The sequence below is a fragment of the Lucilia sericata genome, unplaced genomic scaffold (assembly GCF_015586225.1).
Source record: "Lucilia sericata isolate MDLA Ls3-8-SP2 unplaced genomic scaffold, ASM1558622v1 Contig001784F_arrow, whole genome shotgun sequence".
Classification (NCBI taxonomy): Eukaryota; Metazoa; Arthropoda; class Insecta; order Diptera; family Calliphoridae; genus Lucilia; species Lucilia sericata.
The window spans coordinates 46,449-65,000 of NW_023995683.1; the positions used below are offsets into that span (position 1 = coordinate 46,449).

At 31.4% G+C, this 18,552-nt stretch overlaps 1 protein-coding gene across 1 annotated transcript; it reads right to left on the minus strand.

Annotated features, from left to right (window-relative positions):
• Nucleotides 1-918: 918 nt before the first annotated feature.
• On the minus strand, nt 919-6,825 carry LOC119612654 (2-acylglycerol O-acyltransferase 2-A-like). Its single transcript, XM_037968484.1, has 6 exons — nt 6,340-6,825; nt 6,179-6,276; nt 5,967-6,098; nt 1,567-1,908; nt 1,305-1,504; nt 919-1,222 (listed from the first exon to the last, which is right to left on the minus strand). The coding sequence occupies exons 1-6, from the start codon at nt 6,601-6,603 to the stop codon at nt 1,065-1,067; spliced, it is 1,194 nt and encodes a 397-aa protein (XP_037824412.1). The 5' UTR covers nt 6,604-6,825; the 3' UTR covers nt 919-1,064.
• Between the last annotated feature and the right edge of the window lie 11,727 nt (nt 6,826-18,552).

Below are 18,552 nucleotides of genomic sequence, written 5' to 3' on the forward strand. Positions count from 1 at the left end.
AATCAAATAAAAAGGACATCCCTCCTATGACAAGTCTGTGTTAGAATCACCAATTCTTCAGGTCTTTTTCAGTACATCCATGGACTAAATTCTACTTCTTTTTCGCTTCTTTAGGAGTTCTTTTTTTGCTGGGTATGACCGAATCTCCCGTTTTGAGTTTTTCATACTATAATTTCGTCAAATATACTACTATATATTATAAAATACGCACAATTATAAAAATATATCCCTCCTCCCAATTTTATGAAATCGGTCCATGTTTGACTATAACTACCATATAAAGCCTTAAATATATCAGAATTGATATAAAAATCAACTTAAAAGTTTCTTTATGAAAAATAAATAATTTTTAAAATATACTTATGGTATAGGGTATCATATGGTCGGCCATGCACGACTATGCTTTCCTACTTCCTACTTATTTTTAGCTCTGCTAATTATAACATTTTCAATTACAATTACATTTAAGGTAATTGTAATTGAAGCCTTACCAATTACATTTACTTGTAATTGTAATTAAAGTTTTGTCAATTGCAATCACATACTTGTAATTATAATTGAAGCATTGTCAATTACAATTTCCTATTAAAATTACTAAAATTACTAATATTTAGTAATACATACTTAAATTACAATTACATGTAATTGCACATTGCATGGACTTGTAGTTGGAAGACATCAAGTACAAGTAATTGTAATTGGTTATTGCTCAATTACACATTACAAGTAATTGTGATTTACTATGCAATAATTTACTTTATGAAATTATTACTCCCCAAGCCTTCTGCTTAATCAACAATACTGTGAGTGTTTGAGCAGAATACCGTGAGGACATTGACGTAGTAAAATCGTTTTAGAATCATATAACGATCCAGAAAATAAATACACGATTTAAAAAAATATCATTATTTCCATTAAAAACTGAAAAAAACATATTTATTACTATCTTATGAGTTATTAGGTGGTTTTTTATAAAAACTAAAAAACTAGGAAAACAATTCGTGTTAAAACAAAATAAATAACTTAAATTTTATATACAAAATGTGCAAAATTTTCAAATTAAATTAATTAATAACTAAATTAACCTTATCGGCATTTTCAATATATTTATGTTTGTATTTCTCAAACATTTCATTCAGACTATCGATAACTTTTTGATGAATTTCATCAACATATTCGGGACTAGGATTTGGCATTTTTTCGACCTCAATGGGAGCGCCCACTAAAATAAAAATTAAATAATTTCATATTATATTTAAAAGATATTAAAGATTAGAAAGTGTAATAATAATTATATTACTCACCAACTTGTACAATATGTTTTCTTTGTGGCAGAAAACCAAAGGAATACTGAAAGAAACCACGACCCAATACAATCAAAGGTGAAACACCTGTTATGCGTTTAACCAATGTTTGCACCTTTCTGAGCAACGATTCTGGGGGATTGGCCACTTGATCGAAAATATCTACTTCACCAAATGAAAAGGTGGGTACAATTGGAGATCTATTAAGAAAAGATTTAAATATTAGCTATTCCTTCTGTTTTAGAGTATATTTTAAACTTACCCAGTTCTAATGGCAATCTTCACAAATCCTTTGCGATTTTTCAATGTCAATATATAACGTCCGGGATGTGAATCTAATGACTCTTGTGCTCCTCCCACTAAAACAGCCACAGCATTAGAAGTGAAACCATCTTTATTGGCTTTACTTTTGGGATCATTGGGTCTGGTTAGATAGTATGTTAGAGATTCCTTAGAACATGATACTAAACCCCATAAACGGAAGAGTTCACGCATGAAGGGAATATAGAAATGCATGTCGAGGGTGGCAATTTTTGGACGTATACCGGGAAATAGTTCCAACCATTTGCCAATATTGTTGCCCATATTAATGGAGATACCAGTGCTGTAAAAATGAAATAATATAGAAATAAATAATTTTCTATTTTGACCGAAAAATTCTATATATTTTTTAAGCTTAAAGATATTTTAAAGATATTGGTCTATAGTCTGGACTATAATGTAGTCTATAGCCTGGACTATAGTGTAGTCTATAGTCTGGACTATAGTGTAGTCTATAGTCTGGACTATAGTGTAGTCTATAGTCTGGACTATAGTGTAGTCTATAGTCTGGACTATAGTGTAGTCTATAGTCTGGACTATAGTGTAGTCTATAGTCTGGACTATAGTGTAGTCTATAGTCTGGACTATAATGTAGTCTATAGTCTGGACTATAGTGTAGTCTATAATCTGGACTATAGTGTAGTCTATAGTCTGGACTATAGTGTAGTCTATAGTCTGGACTATAGTGTAGTCTATAGTCTGGACTATAGTGTAGTCTATAGTCTGGACTATAGTGTAGTCTATAGTCTGGACTATAGTGTAGTCTATAGTCTGGACTATAATGTAGTCTATAGTCTGGACTATAGTGTAGTCTATAGTCTGGACTATAGTATAGTCTATTATCCATATATAATATAGTCTTTAGTCCAGACTATAGTGTAGTCTATAGTCCAGAATATAGTGTAGTCTATAGTGTAGTCTACAGTCCAGACTATAGTGTAGTCTATAGTCCAGACTATAGTGTAGTCTACAGTCCAGACTATAGTGTAGTCTATAGTCCAGACTATAGTGTAGTCTATAGTCCAGACTATAGTGTAGTCTATAGTCCAGACTATAGGGTAGTCTATAGTCCAGACTATAGTGTAGTCTATAGTCCAGACTATAGTGTAGTCTATAATCCAGACTATAGTGTAGTCTATAGTCCAGACTATAGTGTAGTCTATAGTCCTGATTATAGTGTAGTCTATAGTCCAGACTATAGTGTAGTCTATAGTCCAGACTATAGTGTGGTCTATAATCCATACTATAGCGTAGTCTATAGCCCAGACTATAGTCTAGAGTCTGGACTATAGTCTAGTTTATTGTGTGTACTACAGTCTACAATATGTAGCAAAGACAGCAGTCTATAGTCTCGACTATAGTCTAGTCTACTCTAGCCCATACAGTCTTGTCTATAGTTTAGTTTATTTTCTGGACTCCAGTTCATAGTCTGGACTATTGTTTAGTCTACAGTCTGGTCTATAGACTGGTCTGTGGTGTGGACTATAGACTAGTCTATAGTCTGGACAATAGTCTAGTCTGGTCTATAGTCTGGACTATAGTATAGTCTATAGTCTGGACTATAGTATAGTCTATAGTCTGGACTATAGTATTGTCTATAGTCTGGACTATAGTATAGTCTATAGTCTGGACTATAGTATAGTCTAAAGTCTGGACTATAGTATAGTCTATAGTCTGGGCTATAGTCTAATCTGTAATCTGTCTGTAATCTGTCTGTAATCTATATATGTCCTATAATCTAGATGTTGAAATGCTTCCATATAAAGGGCCGTCTTCAGAAATTCACATTGAATATAAAAAGCAATAAAAACTATTTGAAAAATATATTTCAAATAACATTTACGATCGAAATTTTACTGATTATTATGGTAGGTCCTTATCTTCGGACTCGTGCTTGGTCTTATCTGATATGCATACATATAAACAAATGTACATTTTTTCCATCAGGTAAATTTTATATGTATTATCTTATTGTTCAGTTTAATCTGATTAAAATCTGAGTAATTGCTTTAAAAATTTGGAAATTTTATGAGTTAAACTAAGTAGGAAATTTCTTGATTAGAAAATTAAAATGCATAACAACAAAAATTATGATATTACGAAACCTAATATAAACCCGATAAGATTTCGAAAACTGTTGAACTTTGTTCCATAACATAAAATCAATGTAGGCATTAGACATAAATTGAAAAAAAGATTTCCTAAAATAGATTAAAATAAAGTAAATTCAAAATAGAACTATGAACTATTTAGAATGGTTCTGATTGATAAAGAAAACTAAATTGTTGTTATGTGTTCTTAAACGCATTTTAAAATGTAGGTTAAAGTTGACTTAAAATATTTCATCACTAAATTAGTTTTATGTTAAAAAAAACTCAAAAATTCTGATTAACACAAAATACTTGACCCTATTATTTTTTAAAGTTTTTGCCATAAATTTTTTTAAATTTAATTAAAGTTCTTAATACGTATGTATGTATATACATAAGTTTTTAATCAAAATACATTGTATGTGTTTTCAACGAAACTGAAGTTCAATACCAACATTTGAAGAACGTATACCGCAATACATGTATATGACCCTCGGTCATATAGACATATATAGTCTATAGTCTAGTCTATAGTCTAGTCTACAGTCTAGTCTATAGTCTAGTCTATAGTCTAGTCTATAGTCTAGTCTATAGTCTAGTCTATAGTCTAGTCTAGTCTAGTCTATAGTCTAGTCTATAGTCTAGTCTATAGTCTAGTCTATAGTCTAGTCTATAGTCTAGTCTATAGTCTAGTCTATAGTCTAGTCTATAGTCTAGTCTATAGTCTAGTCTATAGTCTAGTCTATAGTCTAGTCTATAGTCTAGTCTATAGTCTAGTCTATAGTCTAGTCTATAGTCTAGTCTATAGTCTAGTCTATAGTCTAGTCTATAGTCTAGTCTATAGTCTAGTCTATAGTCTAGTCTATAGTCTAGTCTATAGTCTAGTCTATAGTCTAGTCTATAGTCTAGTCTATAGTCTAGTCTATAGTCTAGTCTATAGTCTAGTCTATAGTCTAGTCTATAGTCTAGTCTATAGTCTAGTCTATAGTCTAGTCTATAGTCTAGTCTATAGTCTAGTCTATAGTCTAGTCTATAGTCTAGTCTATAGTCTAGTCTATAGTCTAGTCTATAGTCTAGTCTATAGTCTAGTCTATAGTCTAGTCTATAGTCTAGTCTATAGTCTAGTCTATAGTCTAGTCTATAGTCTAGTCTATAGTCTAGTCTATAGTCTAGTCTATAGTCTAGTCTATAGTCTAGTCTATAGTCTAGTCTATAGTCTAGTCTATAGTCTAGTCTATAGTCTAGTCTATAGTCTAGTCTATAGTCTAGTCTATAGTCTAGTCTATAGTCTAGTCTATAGTCTAGTCTATAGTCTAGTCTATAGTCTAGTCTATAGTCTAGTCTATAGTCTAGTCTATAGTCTAGTCTATAGTCTAGTCTATAGTCTAGTCTATAGTCTAGTCTATAGTCTAGTCTATAGTCTAGTCTATAGTCTAGTCTATAGTCTAGTCTATAGTCTAGTCTATAGTATAGTCTATAGTCTAGTCTATAGCCTAGTCTATAGTCTAGTCTATAGTCTAGTCTATAGTCTAGTCTATAGTCTAGTCTATAGTTTACTCTATAATTTAGTCTATAGTCTAGTCTATAGTCTAGTCTATAGTCTAGTCTATAGTCTAGTCTATTGTCTAGTCTATAGTCTAGGCTATAGTCTAGTCTATAGTCTAGTCTATAGTCTAGTCTATAGTCTAGTCTATAGTCTAGTCTGACATTTCACCTAAGTTATTTCGGAACATTTGTGTTTTACCCTAAGCAACTAGTAATTCGTAAAAATTTTTAGACCACATGTTGAAAATTAATCATTGAATAAAAACGTGCATCTAATTCCCAAATATTGAGATGATAAGAAATATATGCGTTATTGGAAAGAATTTGCAATATTTATTACTCCTTGAGTGGCATTGAATTTCTAATCTGTTCAGGAAATATGTATGTATTAGCTAATATAGCTTGATAATCATTATCGCTTTTGACAATATTAATGACTAAGCATGGGAAAGTCCTAGCGTCAGTATTCGAAAAAGTTCTGTTACACCTTTGACAAGATTTATATGGATTTGGATTCGAAAAGTTAAGATAATAGAACTGCCGTGGACTGCATTTGAATGGAACCCCAAACTGGGTGTTATAAATATTGGACTTGATTACAATAATGTTAACATATTGAAGGGTATTCAAAGTTCGATTTTACTGATTGCAGCACTTGTTCATATTTAATATAAAATATTTTAACAACATTTTCATTTAAACTTACCCGATAATACCGTGAGGAAAACTGGCAAGTAAATAGTTGCGATCTGGTTTCAAGTCTACAGTTTTTATCAATTCTACTGGAAAATAATCACGTAAATGATTTGTGAAAAAGTTATTACGTAAACGTTTCCAGCTGTAAACAATAATAAAACGATTTTGTTAAACAAGTTTAAAAACAAATTAGAAATAATAATAATAAAACAAGTTACATACCCATTGCCTCTAACAGCAGAACAGTTTTTCTTATGATCATAATAGATGTAGGCCAAGTATATTAATAAAAATGCCCGGCCCATATAATTCAAATACAACTGCAATTGAGAACTAGATTAAGAAGAAAATACTTTAATTTTTAATGGATCCTTACAACTCACCAGTATAAGGGAAGCTAATATCATGGAAACAAAGGGCAAAACCATGAAAATATAAACATATAAACCGGCCGCCAAAGTTTGTATGCGGCGTCGAGGAGGTACTTTAACCGGTGCCCATTCTATTTTTTTGATATTTTTGGAAATTTCTTCAATGATTTTCTTATTGGTCTGCTTAAGATGTTCCACAGTTTCGTGTACATCTTCGGTAATTTCTTTAGTGAGTTCAGTTAATTTTTTATTAGTTTGTTTTTTTAATTTTTCCATATTTTTATGTTTTTTTAATAAAATTTTTTACACATAAATTAAGTAAATAAAAAAAAATTAAATATAAATTTGAATTAATTAAAACAAAAACAAAAAATAACACACAATTACAATACAATACTCATATGAGTATGACTCTAGAAAACGATTGCACTTGATTTTTAAATTCAACGTCTGTTCTTGTTCAAGTTCTAAATACAACTGAAATTATATTGAAATAAAAATCGTTCGTGTTTTTTTTTTTTTCAAAAATCGATTTAAAGTTGTTTGTTGCTCGAATTAAATTTAATAATCGCTTATTTACTTCAGTTCATTTCACTTCACTTTAGTACGGTTCGGTTCAGTTAAGTTCTAACCTTATCAACGCCCCTAATCTTTTAATATTTTGTGTTTTTTTTTCCATGTTGTTGTTTAAATTTGCAACAAAATACTAAAAATCATTCAAAAAACATAGTTTTTTTTTTATTTTGTTTACGAAAAATATTTAGTTGTTTCCATAAAAATGTATTTCAAAACTGATTATTTATTGTCATTGCCTCGCCATGATATCTTGACACGATAACACTATAAACACTGAACATTGAGTTTGGATCATTCTCTCTCTATCTCTCTCTCTCCCTACTAACTAAATCGTTTGTAATATATTTATATATATTAGATACTTGTCGATTCACTGTCACTATCACTTTATATACTAAAAATATTAAAATACACATGTACTTTTATATACATCCAATAGGTACATATAGTTTTCCATGTTCTTTGAAAATAAACATTTGTTATATTTTGAATTTCTAATGCAAATGCTCAGTCGTTATTCTGAGAGCTCAAAAGCCCCTTATGAAACACACTACACTCTTCAAATATTCAAAATATAGTTTTATAAATAGAATACGAAATTTGAATTTTCAAAGCGTGCTATTTTAGTGTGCAAATAAATTCTAAATATTGAACATAAATCGATCGAACTCGACTATTAGGTATTCTACTTACAATGAAATAAAGTGATTTCGGAAAGTGGTTGAAGGAAGTACCTAGTGGAGAAATATTTCAAGCTTAACGAATGTTTTTCCCCAGTCAAGGAACACAAAGTGAAAACAGTTCTATTGAATCTTTCAAGTCCAATATATCCACCTGCCATGGAAAACATGAGAACGGAAATGCAGTAACAGGATTATTGCTTTCTGTCGTAGCGTAAAGCACGATCCCAGCTTGGAGTCAGGTTCCTTATGTTACCCAAAACATATTCATGCTAAGCCAAAGACCCCCCGGAGGCATGTTACCTTGGTAAAATCTCTTAGTGTTATTGCAATTGCCGGGGAAAAGAGGTGCAACCAATCACGTAGTACCAAAGCATAACCTGGTACTACGGGTGGCCAGTTACCAGCGGGACTTTGTCCTGGCTGGTCAGTTGGTTAAGGTTACTTCGAAATAAACGTAGTGGGTGTGGTTTATATCCAAATTCGCGGAGAGAGAATGTCGGTTTAGGGACTGATATATCCAAATGTCATATATGTCTGGATTCTCTCTCCCGTGATGTTGACATCTCAACAGATGTCATTGTGACAAATGTGACAGAGGAACATACGCGCGTAGTAGGGCGCCAGCATAGATTAATGAATTTTCTGGTTGACATTCGGTAGTTGCCTGTCATTCCGTAGATCGTTCTTTATGGTCTAAGAATGGAACTGATGTAAGTTGGTAAATGATCGGTAAAAACCCCTCTGCCCGACAGGAGACTAGTACTGATCTAATAGACCTTTTACTTCATGAAAGTTTTCATGCTACGCGACTTATGACAGAGCCCTGCCACTCAACTTTTCGGGGCAATTTTTAGGTTCGACTTTTGGAAATTCCTACATCCTTTGTCACATTATCTCGACATACAGAGGGATTCTGATTTATTGGTTGGGTATTTCGGAAGCAACAGAGTTTTCTGCTGTGGTTGTGCGCTTCAGGGATGATAAATCTTCCGCTTAGGCAAATTAGGATGGGGAAGCTAGGGCGTCACTCATGACAACGTTTATACCTGATGGTTCATCTCGGTGTTACATCGAGATTATGGATTTATCGGGTGCGTATGTTGGGGTTTTGTTAGCCCTCTTTTCTGCGTCGACCAGCACTTCTGTCGGGTAGTATTGTTGCTACCTATCATACCGCAATGTGATAACTTGGCCAGATATTAGATAGCTCTAGTACTTCAAGTGCTCGTACAAGAGTGTTCTTCTTCTAAGTCAGTCAGGGGCGCGTGGTAGACCGTTCTCAAGTATATACTGGACTATTGTATTATGTGCGAAGATGCAGAGGAACTACAGATGATTGAGTACATAATTTGCCACTATCCTAGAGTACAGAATTTCCACGAGGAACTGGAGCAAATTGCGGAACTGAGCCCTCGCAGTTTACTAGGCTTTATCAGGGGAATCAGTTATTTCTTCGACTGGGTTTTATAGGGAGACTCATATTCTCTCACAATTCTTTCTTAGGGAATCGACTCGGTAAAACTTTTCAGGTTAAAACCCCTTGGAAATTGGCCTGTTATTATTAATCTCTCCTCTCTACTTATGACCTTTTTCTTTTCTTCTATAGTTTTGTTTCTCTATCTTTAGATTTTCACACTCAACGAGGGTAATCACAATGGTGTCCGTGTGGAGTTGTACCTTATTTGTTGCATAACCCTTCTAAACCCCATTAATTAGGACTAACATCGGTACATTACTTAATAATTAAATTCAAGTAGGAACAACTAAGTTTTATATAAACCTTACAACCGATTTCCGTAACGATCGGGCTGGAACATCCTTAATTATTTTATAAATACTAGTTTCAAAATAAATTAACACAAATCTGTCCACCAAATTTTATGAGTATCAGTCCATTGTTGATCATAGTCCCCATATAAAGCCTCTATCTACATATGGATCTGAGACGATTGTTATAAGTATAACTAAATATAGAGGATGTATTGTTTTTTCATGGATTCTTGTAAAATTTTAGATTAACAATCTGTTTGGGGTTGTCAAAATGGGGTCCAGAGAATAGATCAGAATTTTCCCAACAATATTAATAGGGTCTCCAAATTTTTTCAATAAATGTAACTTGTGATATTTGTAAAGAAAAACTTTCAATTGGATTTTCGCTCCGGGACGATTCCAGTCATATATTGAAAAATATTCTCAACTCCGCGATAGTAGTAGGGATACATATATTATCGGTAACAGAGAAACTGCAATATCAACTTTAGATTCACTTCAACAACATTAGTATTCACTATTATTAAAAACCTATGCCTTAGAAGGGATTTCCCTTATTAAACTCTTAAAAATACGTCATTGATCTTGATTTAACAAAAAATCTATATATAATAAACTATTCACTAATTTAGTAATATTCCTCGAACCATCTGCAAACTTTGTATTTCCTGATAAGAATTATATTAATATTTTACATTTAAATTCTGCAAATTCATTCCAAACAAACCAAATAGTTAGTCATTATTTTGAACTGATTTGTTTTTTACTTTTCTTGATTATTCATCATTAACTTTTATTCATTCATTATTTTTACACAAATTCTAAAATACTGATAATTATGTCGTCATTACACGGTTTTTATTTAAATTTCATTGTAGTTTTTTTTGTTTCCTTTATGTCATTTTATTATAGTTTTTGCTCAGTCTGGCAAAGATAAGAATTTTACAAAATAAACTATTGAACCTAATGTCTATAATATAGTCTAGTTCAGTGGCACAAGGGGTTGGAAATTTTATGTTTTTAACAAACAAGCAAAACAAAAAAATTAAAAACAAAACACTATTTATTCAATGGAGAGAAACATGTGAAATACATGTTCTCATTAATTGTTGTTTAATAGTTAAATATTTAATTGAATAAAATGTAATTTTTCAGACTTATCTCAAATACCACATAGAACAAGACTTTACTCAGAAAATAATAAGCTTTATTTTTACACACATATACACCCTACACATTAGTTGCTGGTATTCTAAGTTTGTAGAACGGTTTGTTAAATAGTACTTGTTTCCTTTAGTACATAATCAGACATGGGGAGTATGAATGTCAAGGTGTTTTACGTGAACACCTGCCGTGTTGGTCTATTCCACGCTTCTTTTTCTTTCTACACCACACGCAGGTGGCAATATCACTTGTATAAGATACCTTTCCATCCATCATCATTCAACTAGGGTTCTATAGTTGAAACTAAAAGTCGACTTTTCGACTTTTTGCATTTTATGAAAAGTCGATTTTTCGACTTTTCGACTTTTTTCATTTAAATAAAAGTCGACTTTTAGACTTTTCGACTATAAGTATTTTATAAATAGTCGATTTTTCGACTTTTTCCGACTTTTTTCGACTTTTTTCGACTTTTTTCGACTTTTTCGACTTTTCGACTTTTCGATTTTTTCGACTTTTTGACTATTTTCGACTTCTTTCTACTTTTTTCCGACTATTTTTGGACTTTTTTCGAGTTTTTCCGACTATTTTAGAGTTTTTGACTTTTTTTTCCACTTTTTTTTAAATTTTTGACTATTTTTGACTTGTTCCTAAAATTTTCGATTTTTCGACTTTTTCCGACTTTTCGACTTTTTTCGACTTTTTACGACTTTTCGACTTTTTTCGACTTTCTTCGACTTTTTTCGACTTTATTCGACTTTTCGACTTTTTTCGACTTTCTTCGACTTTTTTCGACTTTCAGACTTTTCGACTTTTATTCACAAAGTCGACTTTTCGACTTTTTTCACAGACGATAGTCGAGTTATCCACTTTTTTGGAACAAAATAGTCGACTTCGACTTTTCGACTTTTTTCGACAAAAAGTCGATTGTTCGATTATTCGAAAGTCGATTTATAGAACCCTACATTCAACCCAACACACTTCTCATTCATCCGACACACTCAATAGAGAACAAGTCTCTCCTCTCTGGGGTATCTGTTGACTTCGGCAACAGCACCGAACTTATACCGAATTATAAATTTCACCGTGCATCAGTCCTTTAACCGACAATTCTCTTCGCGCAAATTTGGTTTTAAACCACAGCCTCTAAGTGGATCCCGAAGGAACCTCAACCTACAGACAAGCCAGGACAAAGTCCTGCAGGCAACTGGCTACCCATAGTACCGTAGTCGACCCCATGTCAATGATTTTGTCATTCCGTTTGTAACATATCGAAATATTGTTCGTAGACCCACAAAAGAAAATTCCAAGACGATCTAGATATGTCCTTCTGTCTGTTGAAATCAAGATAGAGTACGAATGGAAATAGCAAGAAGGCCGAAGGACACAAATATTCCCTATAGTTAAGGTATTGCAAATGGTCAATATCGATACTCTTTTTCGCATAGCACCCAAACCCATATAAGATCCACTTAAAAATATGTAACAGAGGAAAAAAGAAGTATAAAAAGTGTATTTTCCCAAAATCCGCTGAATTCTAAACTAAACTGTTAGAGGTACTGGCCCCATACCTACTCTGTATCTTATATATCTAAATAACATAGATGACAGCTATTCTTACTCTTTCAAGCGGGAGGCTTTGATCTATATTTATGGTTGGTGTAAATGTTAAAGAATCAGAAATTTTTGATATTCTGGACAGGACAACTCTCAAATATGGGCCAGTGCTTCAAAGTATTATATTGTAATATTGTGGGATTATTTGCCTGTATATAGGAGAGGCCGAAAGAACAGTGGGGTATCCAACTCTATTGATTCTCCGGAGCACCGTCACAATATGGGGATGTTTCGGTATTCTATAGATATCACAATGGAATGTGTTCCCTTATATTAGGGATCTTTTTCCCGATATTCACGGGTTTAAACGCATGATTTGTCATTCACCAAGAACGCATTCATTTGTAGTGGATTAGACGGACGTACTGTCCGTAAATAGAATTAACTTCCAACAAGGGTTTTCTTGTCAATTATGATCTTAAAAGATTTAAAGCGAATGTTCACAAACATAACCTATTTTCATAGTTCCATCACAATACGCTGCACAGTGGTATAGGAAAAAAAAAGAGGGAAATAATTCGGTAACTTCTAAACGGTTAATCCGATTTTAATGAAATTTGGTATGCACAAAGAGGAGGTGTTGTCGAGTTTAGGTTTTGAATTTGGACCTTATAGGCCAACCAGGGGCCCGGCGGGGGGTCCTCAAATTAGGACACCTCGGCTATGTTAAATTTTTAAAACGATCCTATTTCTTCATTTGAGTTCCGATTTAAAAAAATTAAAATATTTTTTTATTAAAAAATAAGGTTAACTCTTAAATTTGTTACATATATGGATGAAAATAATAGTGCTAGGTAAATTTTCTAAAAGATGTTTAGTTTTCCCTAATTAATTTTTGAAAATTAAAAAATTCACGGAATACTTTTTAAAAAAAAAAAATTAAAAAATGTTTTTTATTCAGTTTTTGCGAAGATACAAATTTTTCAAATTGCAATAAAAATTTTATTTATGAATATTTTTTGATGAAATATTACAGTTAGGTAGATTTTTTTACTTAAAATCCAAAATTAAATAAAAATTTCGAATTTTCTTATTAGAAATCCCGGAATTCCCAAAAAAGTTTTAAAAAATCCCAAAAATGGGATTTTTTGGTTTTTTGCCTATTATATCCATACCAGGGGCGGGGTTATCGAAACCCGTTACAAAATGATTAAGAACATATTGGGTCATATAAAACAGGTCACTATAATTTGATATCGACTATGCGATTTGAGAATTTTGCTCAAAATTGAATTTTCCATAAAAAATAGGGTTTTTTTGGATCCCCTCGGTATCAAAAATTTTTAGGTTTTGTTTCATTTATCGTACTTTATGTAAAGTCAGCTTTCCAAAAAGTATAAATTCTATATACATCTTCTTAGAAACTTTTTAGATAACTTAAAAAGAAAAAGATACTTTTTTCCCAAAAAAAAATTACAAAAAATCGCCTTTTTTTATTTTTTAAATTAAAATGCCTATAACTTTGGACTCAGTCATGATTTTTACATAATTCTTTCACTGCTTGATATATAAACTTGTTGTTAAGCGAATAAAAAAAAATGGCGAAAATCGGGAATATTTGGACCCGCTATTATCAAAAAAACTAAAGTAAGGACGGTAAAAATTTGAATTTTCAAATGCGAATATCTCCTAAACTATAAGAGATAATTTACTGCTACATTTTTTATAGTGCTCGATGAGGAGATTCTATATATTTATATATTTATATATATATATATATATATATATATATATATATATATATATATATATATATATATATATATATATATTTTAAAATTTAACATAGCCGAGGTGTCCTAATTTAAGGACCCCCCGCCGGGCCCCTGGTTGGCCTATAAGGTCCAAATTCAAAACCTAAACTCGATAACACCTCCTCTTTGTGCATACCAAATTTCATTAAAATCGGATTAACCGTTTAGAAGTTACCGAATTATTTCCCTCTTTTCTTTCCTACACCACTGTGCGCTGCAAGAGTAGGGTTCATCTACAGCGGTACTAAAATGATATACAATTTATTTTGTTCTCTGTAGGGTACTAACAAGTATTTGCATACAGAGTTATTATAATTAGTAATGATGTAAGAAAAATAGAAATTAACGAAATTTCTCCTATAGATATTTATTGTTATTATTATATACTATAGGATGATTATAAACATTTTAAAATTGCTCCATAACTTTGGCGATCTGAATAATGGTTTTGCAAATATTTCAATATAAATAACCTTCATAAATTGGCAAGTTATATATATTTCTATCAGAAGTACATTAACCTAAGTAGAATTTATGACGTTATGAAATATAAAATGCATTCTTTATTTAACTTTAATTTAATTTCAATTAGAAATGAATTAGAATATAATACTATAAAATTTAGTCTCTCTATAACAGATAAAATTGGATCTACGGAAAATGTTTAAATATTCCATAATTTAAACTTTGATTCTGCAAATAAAAGAGTAAGATTTGGTCAAAGGTTCAGTATTCATTAGGTACTTTTAATCTATATAGGAGTCAGTGCTTTTAAAGCACTTTATTAATATTGGACCACAGTAACAATATGATCAATATATGGATCAAAGTTTAATAATTTCAAGTTTAACAAGTAAGAGTGCTATATTCGGCTGTGCCGAATCTTATATACCCTTCACCATAGTGTATTTAAAAATTCATTTTTCCGACTATATCATTATTATAGCAATAGCAAAATATAATGAACAACAACAACACTAAACGAAATAAACACACAAAAAAACAAGTAAGAAAGTATAGTCGGGCGTGGCCGACCATATGATACCCTACACCCGTTATGAATATTAAATGTGATTTATTTTTCATAATATCGCATTTATCTTCAATATTCCCTTGTTCCGATACATTTAAGCAATTTATGGATGAAAAACTAATTTTCTGAAAGCGGCTTTATATGGGGGCTAGGGGCAAATATGGACCAAGCCCGATAAAATTTTGTGAATATATTTATATTTACATTATATTTTATTGTGCTGAATCGCGATATTTGTGTTTATAAGTTAATTTGGGACATTCAAGTGATTTTCTGAAGGGGACTTTGTATGGGAGCTAGGGTCAAATGGGGCCCGATCTTTATGAAATTTAGCAGGGTTATCAAGACTTCTATAAAACTTAGTTGTGCCGTATTTTATCGATATATCTGTATATTTAACATAATTATGAGCTCAGAAGCCCTTTTCGGGGGGTTCTGTTCTATGGGGGCTAGGTGAAATAATGGACCAAGGCTTCGTCCTTGGGTTAAATAAAACGTGCGTGCCAAATTTCATCCAATTATCTTGAAAATTGCGCACAAGGTTTACATGGACAGCCAGCCAGCCAGACGGACAGCTTAATCGACTCAGAAAACGATTCTAAGCCGATTGGTATACTTTAAGTGGGTCTAGGACGAATATTTTTGTATGTTACAATGTATGTTACATCAGCACAAATCCAATATACCCTCCCCACTAAAGTGGTGTAGGGTATATGAATAAGCAGTGTTGTTGTTGCTTTTTTATGAAATTTTCAGAGGTTGTCTCGGATTTTTGCTTATATCTCCGTTGTTTGTGGACGGATTTGCTGATTTTAAATAGGAAACTTCTCGAAAGCATGTCTGATAGAATTATTGAAGATTTGGATCCCGAAGACATCTGGGGTCTGCAGAAAACTGATTTCAACAGACAGACGGACATGGCTTAATCGACTCCGCTATCTATAAGGAGTCAGAATATATATACTTTATAGGGTCGGAAAATTATATTTTGGAAATTACAAACGGAATGACAAACTTATATATACCCTTCTCACGAAGGTGAAGGGTATAAAAAAACATAATACAAAGGCAATGAATAAGCAGTGTTGTTGTTGTTTTTTTTTATGAAATTTTCAGAGGTTGTCTCGGATTTTTGCTTATATCTCCGTTGTTTATGGACGGATTTTGCTGATTTTAAATAGGAAACTTCTCGAAAGCATGTCTGATAGAATTATTGAAGATTTGGATCCCGAAGATATCTGGGGTCTTCAGAAATCTGACTTCAACAGACAGACGGACATAGACGGACTCCGCTATCTATAAGGATTCAGAATATATATACTTTATGGGGTCGGAAAATTATATTTTGGAAATTACAAACGGAATGACAAACTTATATATACCCTTCTCACGAAGGTGAAGGGTATAAAAATAAAGAAAATTATACTAATAATCTTACATTTCATTGGCCATTTTAGATATTTATTAACTTTTCAAAGTTTTCAATTTTATTATTAATCGATTTTTTTTTTAAATAAAAGTTTAATGCATGTTAATTTTTCCTTGAACATGATACGATAACATGAAATTTCTAGTTAAATGCGTTTTATAATCGATGTTATGCGTTTTTTTGATAAGGAAGTTATTTTTTTGAAACTGATTAGAAATTATGAAAAAAAAAAATATAATAAATCAGTCATTGACAATTACCTTAAATACCTGTTTAAAATACGAAATACATATCTATGGATTTTGTTTCTGAGCGAAATTCGTAAATATCGATACGAATTTTTACGTAAATATGAACTTTGTTTAAAGATCATATTCCATAATCATGAAACATTATCTTAAAAGTGGTAGAAAATTATCAGTTTAAACATTAGTTGAAACTTTCAAGATCAAATTTTTCATAAAAAAATAATGAAATTTCTCAGCAAAATAGTGAGTGTGGTCCTAGAAGAATATCCTAGAAATAAACAGTTTGTTAAGAACTCCTAAAGACTTTAGTACATTCTGTAAGATAGAGAATTTTGAATATATTTATGCGCTATATATATTTTGAACAACATTCCGAAGTTCTGTATTTCAATACCTTCAATATTAAACTCTGCAAATTTTCCTCAAAAGCCTCAAATCACTTAAAATAATATTAAAAACTATTAATAAATATTTTAAAATTACTCTAAGCAACAAGTTTAATTTCTTATCCCCGAGTCAAGTACTATTACTCATTTAATTTTTTTTAACCAAAATAAAACTATTCATAAAAAAAAAACTATTCGAAATTAAAGATAAGAACTTATGAATATTTTTAGTTGTTCGTTCAAATTAACAAGAGTCTAGCGATAATAATCAATAAACTCATAAATTTCTACAATTGTTAAACACATTGAATTTTGGACATGCGATTTTTCTTATCAAATTTTGAATGTCTGATAAATCAAAATCAAGAAAATAATTCCAATAAAAATGTTATGTACTTCTTACTATTTACGTGCAATGCGTTGAAATCATAATAAACACTCTAAGGCACTATATTTTGAAATAAATAAATTAAATTTTTGTAACTTTTTAGATTTGGACCCATTTTTTAATTTGTCCTCATCACGTCCAACGATTTTGCATCGCACAGTTTAGCTTCCTCCACTCTCCTTGTGGGAAGTAAATGTGAACTTTCGTTTAAGGTTATTCCTGAGTGACCTGGTATCCAAAGTTTTCCTCAGCAAAGTATTCGGTTAACGCTCTCTTACAGTCTTTCTAGTTGTCAGTTGCCCTCTCTTAAGATACGTTACGTTACGCTCCATTAAACCCTTATATACAATTTTTTTTTGGAAATATATTCGCATTTGATATTAGAGGTTAACGAAGTCTCTGTTTGAATTAAAAATATTTGCTAAAAAGAGTAAATAAAATTTACATGTAACTGCAATGTAGGTTACTTAAGACAAGCTTAATAAAACCGGTTAAAATATTGAAAAGGCGTACTAAGCATTTTCTTGGTCAATTACATTTGAAGTTTAGTATACAGTTTAATTGCTAACTTGTTTTTATTTACACTTACAGTTTAGTAGAAATCTAAAATAGGCTGGCTCGGTTACACTGAGTAGAAATAAAAATTTCAGATTACCCCGATTTTTCTACATTATATTTTTAAGAAGAGATTTTCCGTTGATCTCAATTTGGCAAACGCTAAAGTAATTTTTCTGTTTTACTGTCATTGTCGCTAAAATTCCGTTACCGAGTTATTTATACAAAATGTTAAAGTTTTAAATTAAGTAATACGGGAGGAACATAGATCCTACACTGGACCTCAAAAAACGGTAAAATGATTGATATTGTGAGAAATTTATTTATATCAAAGTTGATACTAGTTGTTAACATAAATATGTATTTATGTATATCGGATTTTATAATGAATTTTCGTTAGTTAGTTAGTTAGTTAGTTAGTTAGTTAGGTAGGTAGTTAGTTCGTTAGTTAGTTAGTTAGTTAGTTAGTTAGTTAGTTAGTTAGTTAGTTAGTTAGTTAGTTAGTTAGTTAGTTCGTTAGTTAGTTAGTTAGTTAGTTATTTAGTTAGTTAGTTAGTTACGTTAGTTAGTTTAGTTCGTTCGTTCGTTCGTTCGTTCGTTCGTTCGTTAGTTCGTTCGTCGTTGT

Bases quoted from the DNA above. Each gene is read 5' to 3' on its own strand.
- LOC119612654 (XM_037968484.1), bottom strand. From the start codon at position 6,603: ATGGAAAAATTAAAAAAACAAACTAATAAAAAATTAACTGAACTCACT. The intron at 1,909-5,966 runs GTAAGTTTAAAT...TCATTTTTACAG, and splicing joins TTTCCTCACGGTATTATCGG to CACTGGTATCTCCATTAATA. The intron at 1,223-1,304 runs GTGAGTAATATA...TTTTTATTTTAG, and splicing joins AAAACATATTGTACAAGTTG to TGGGCGCTCCCATTGAGGTC.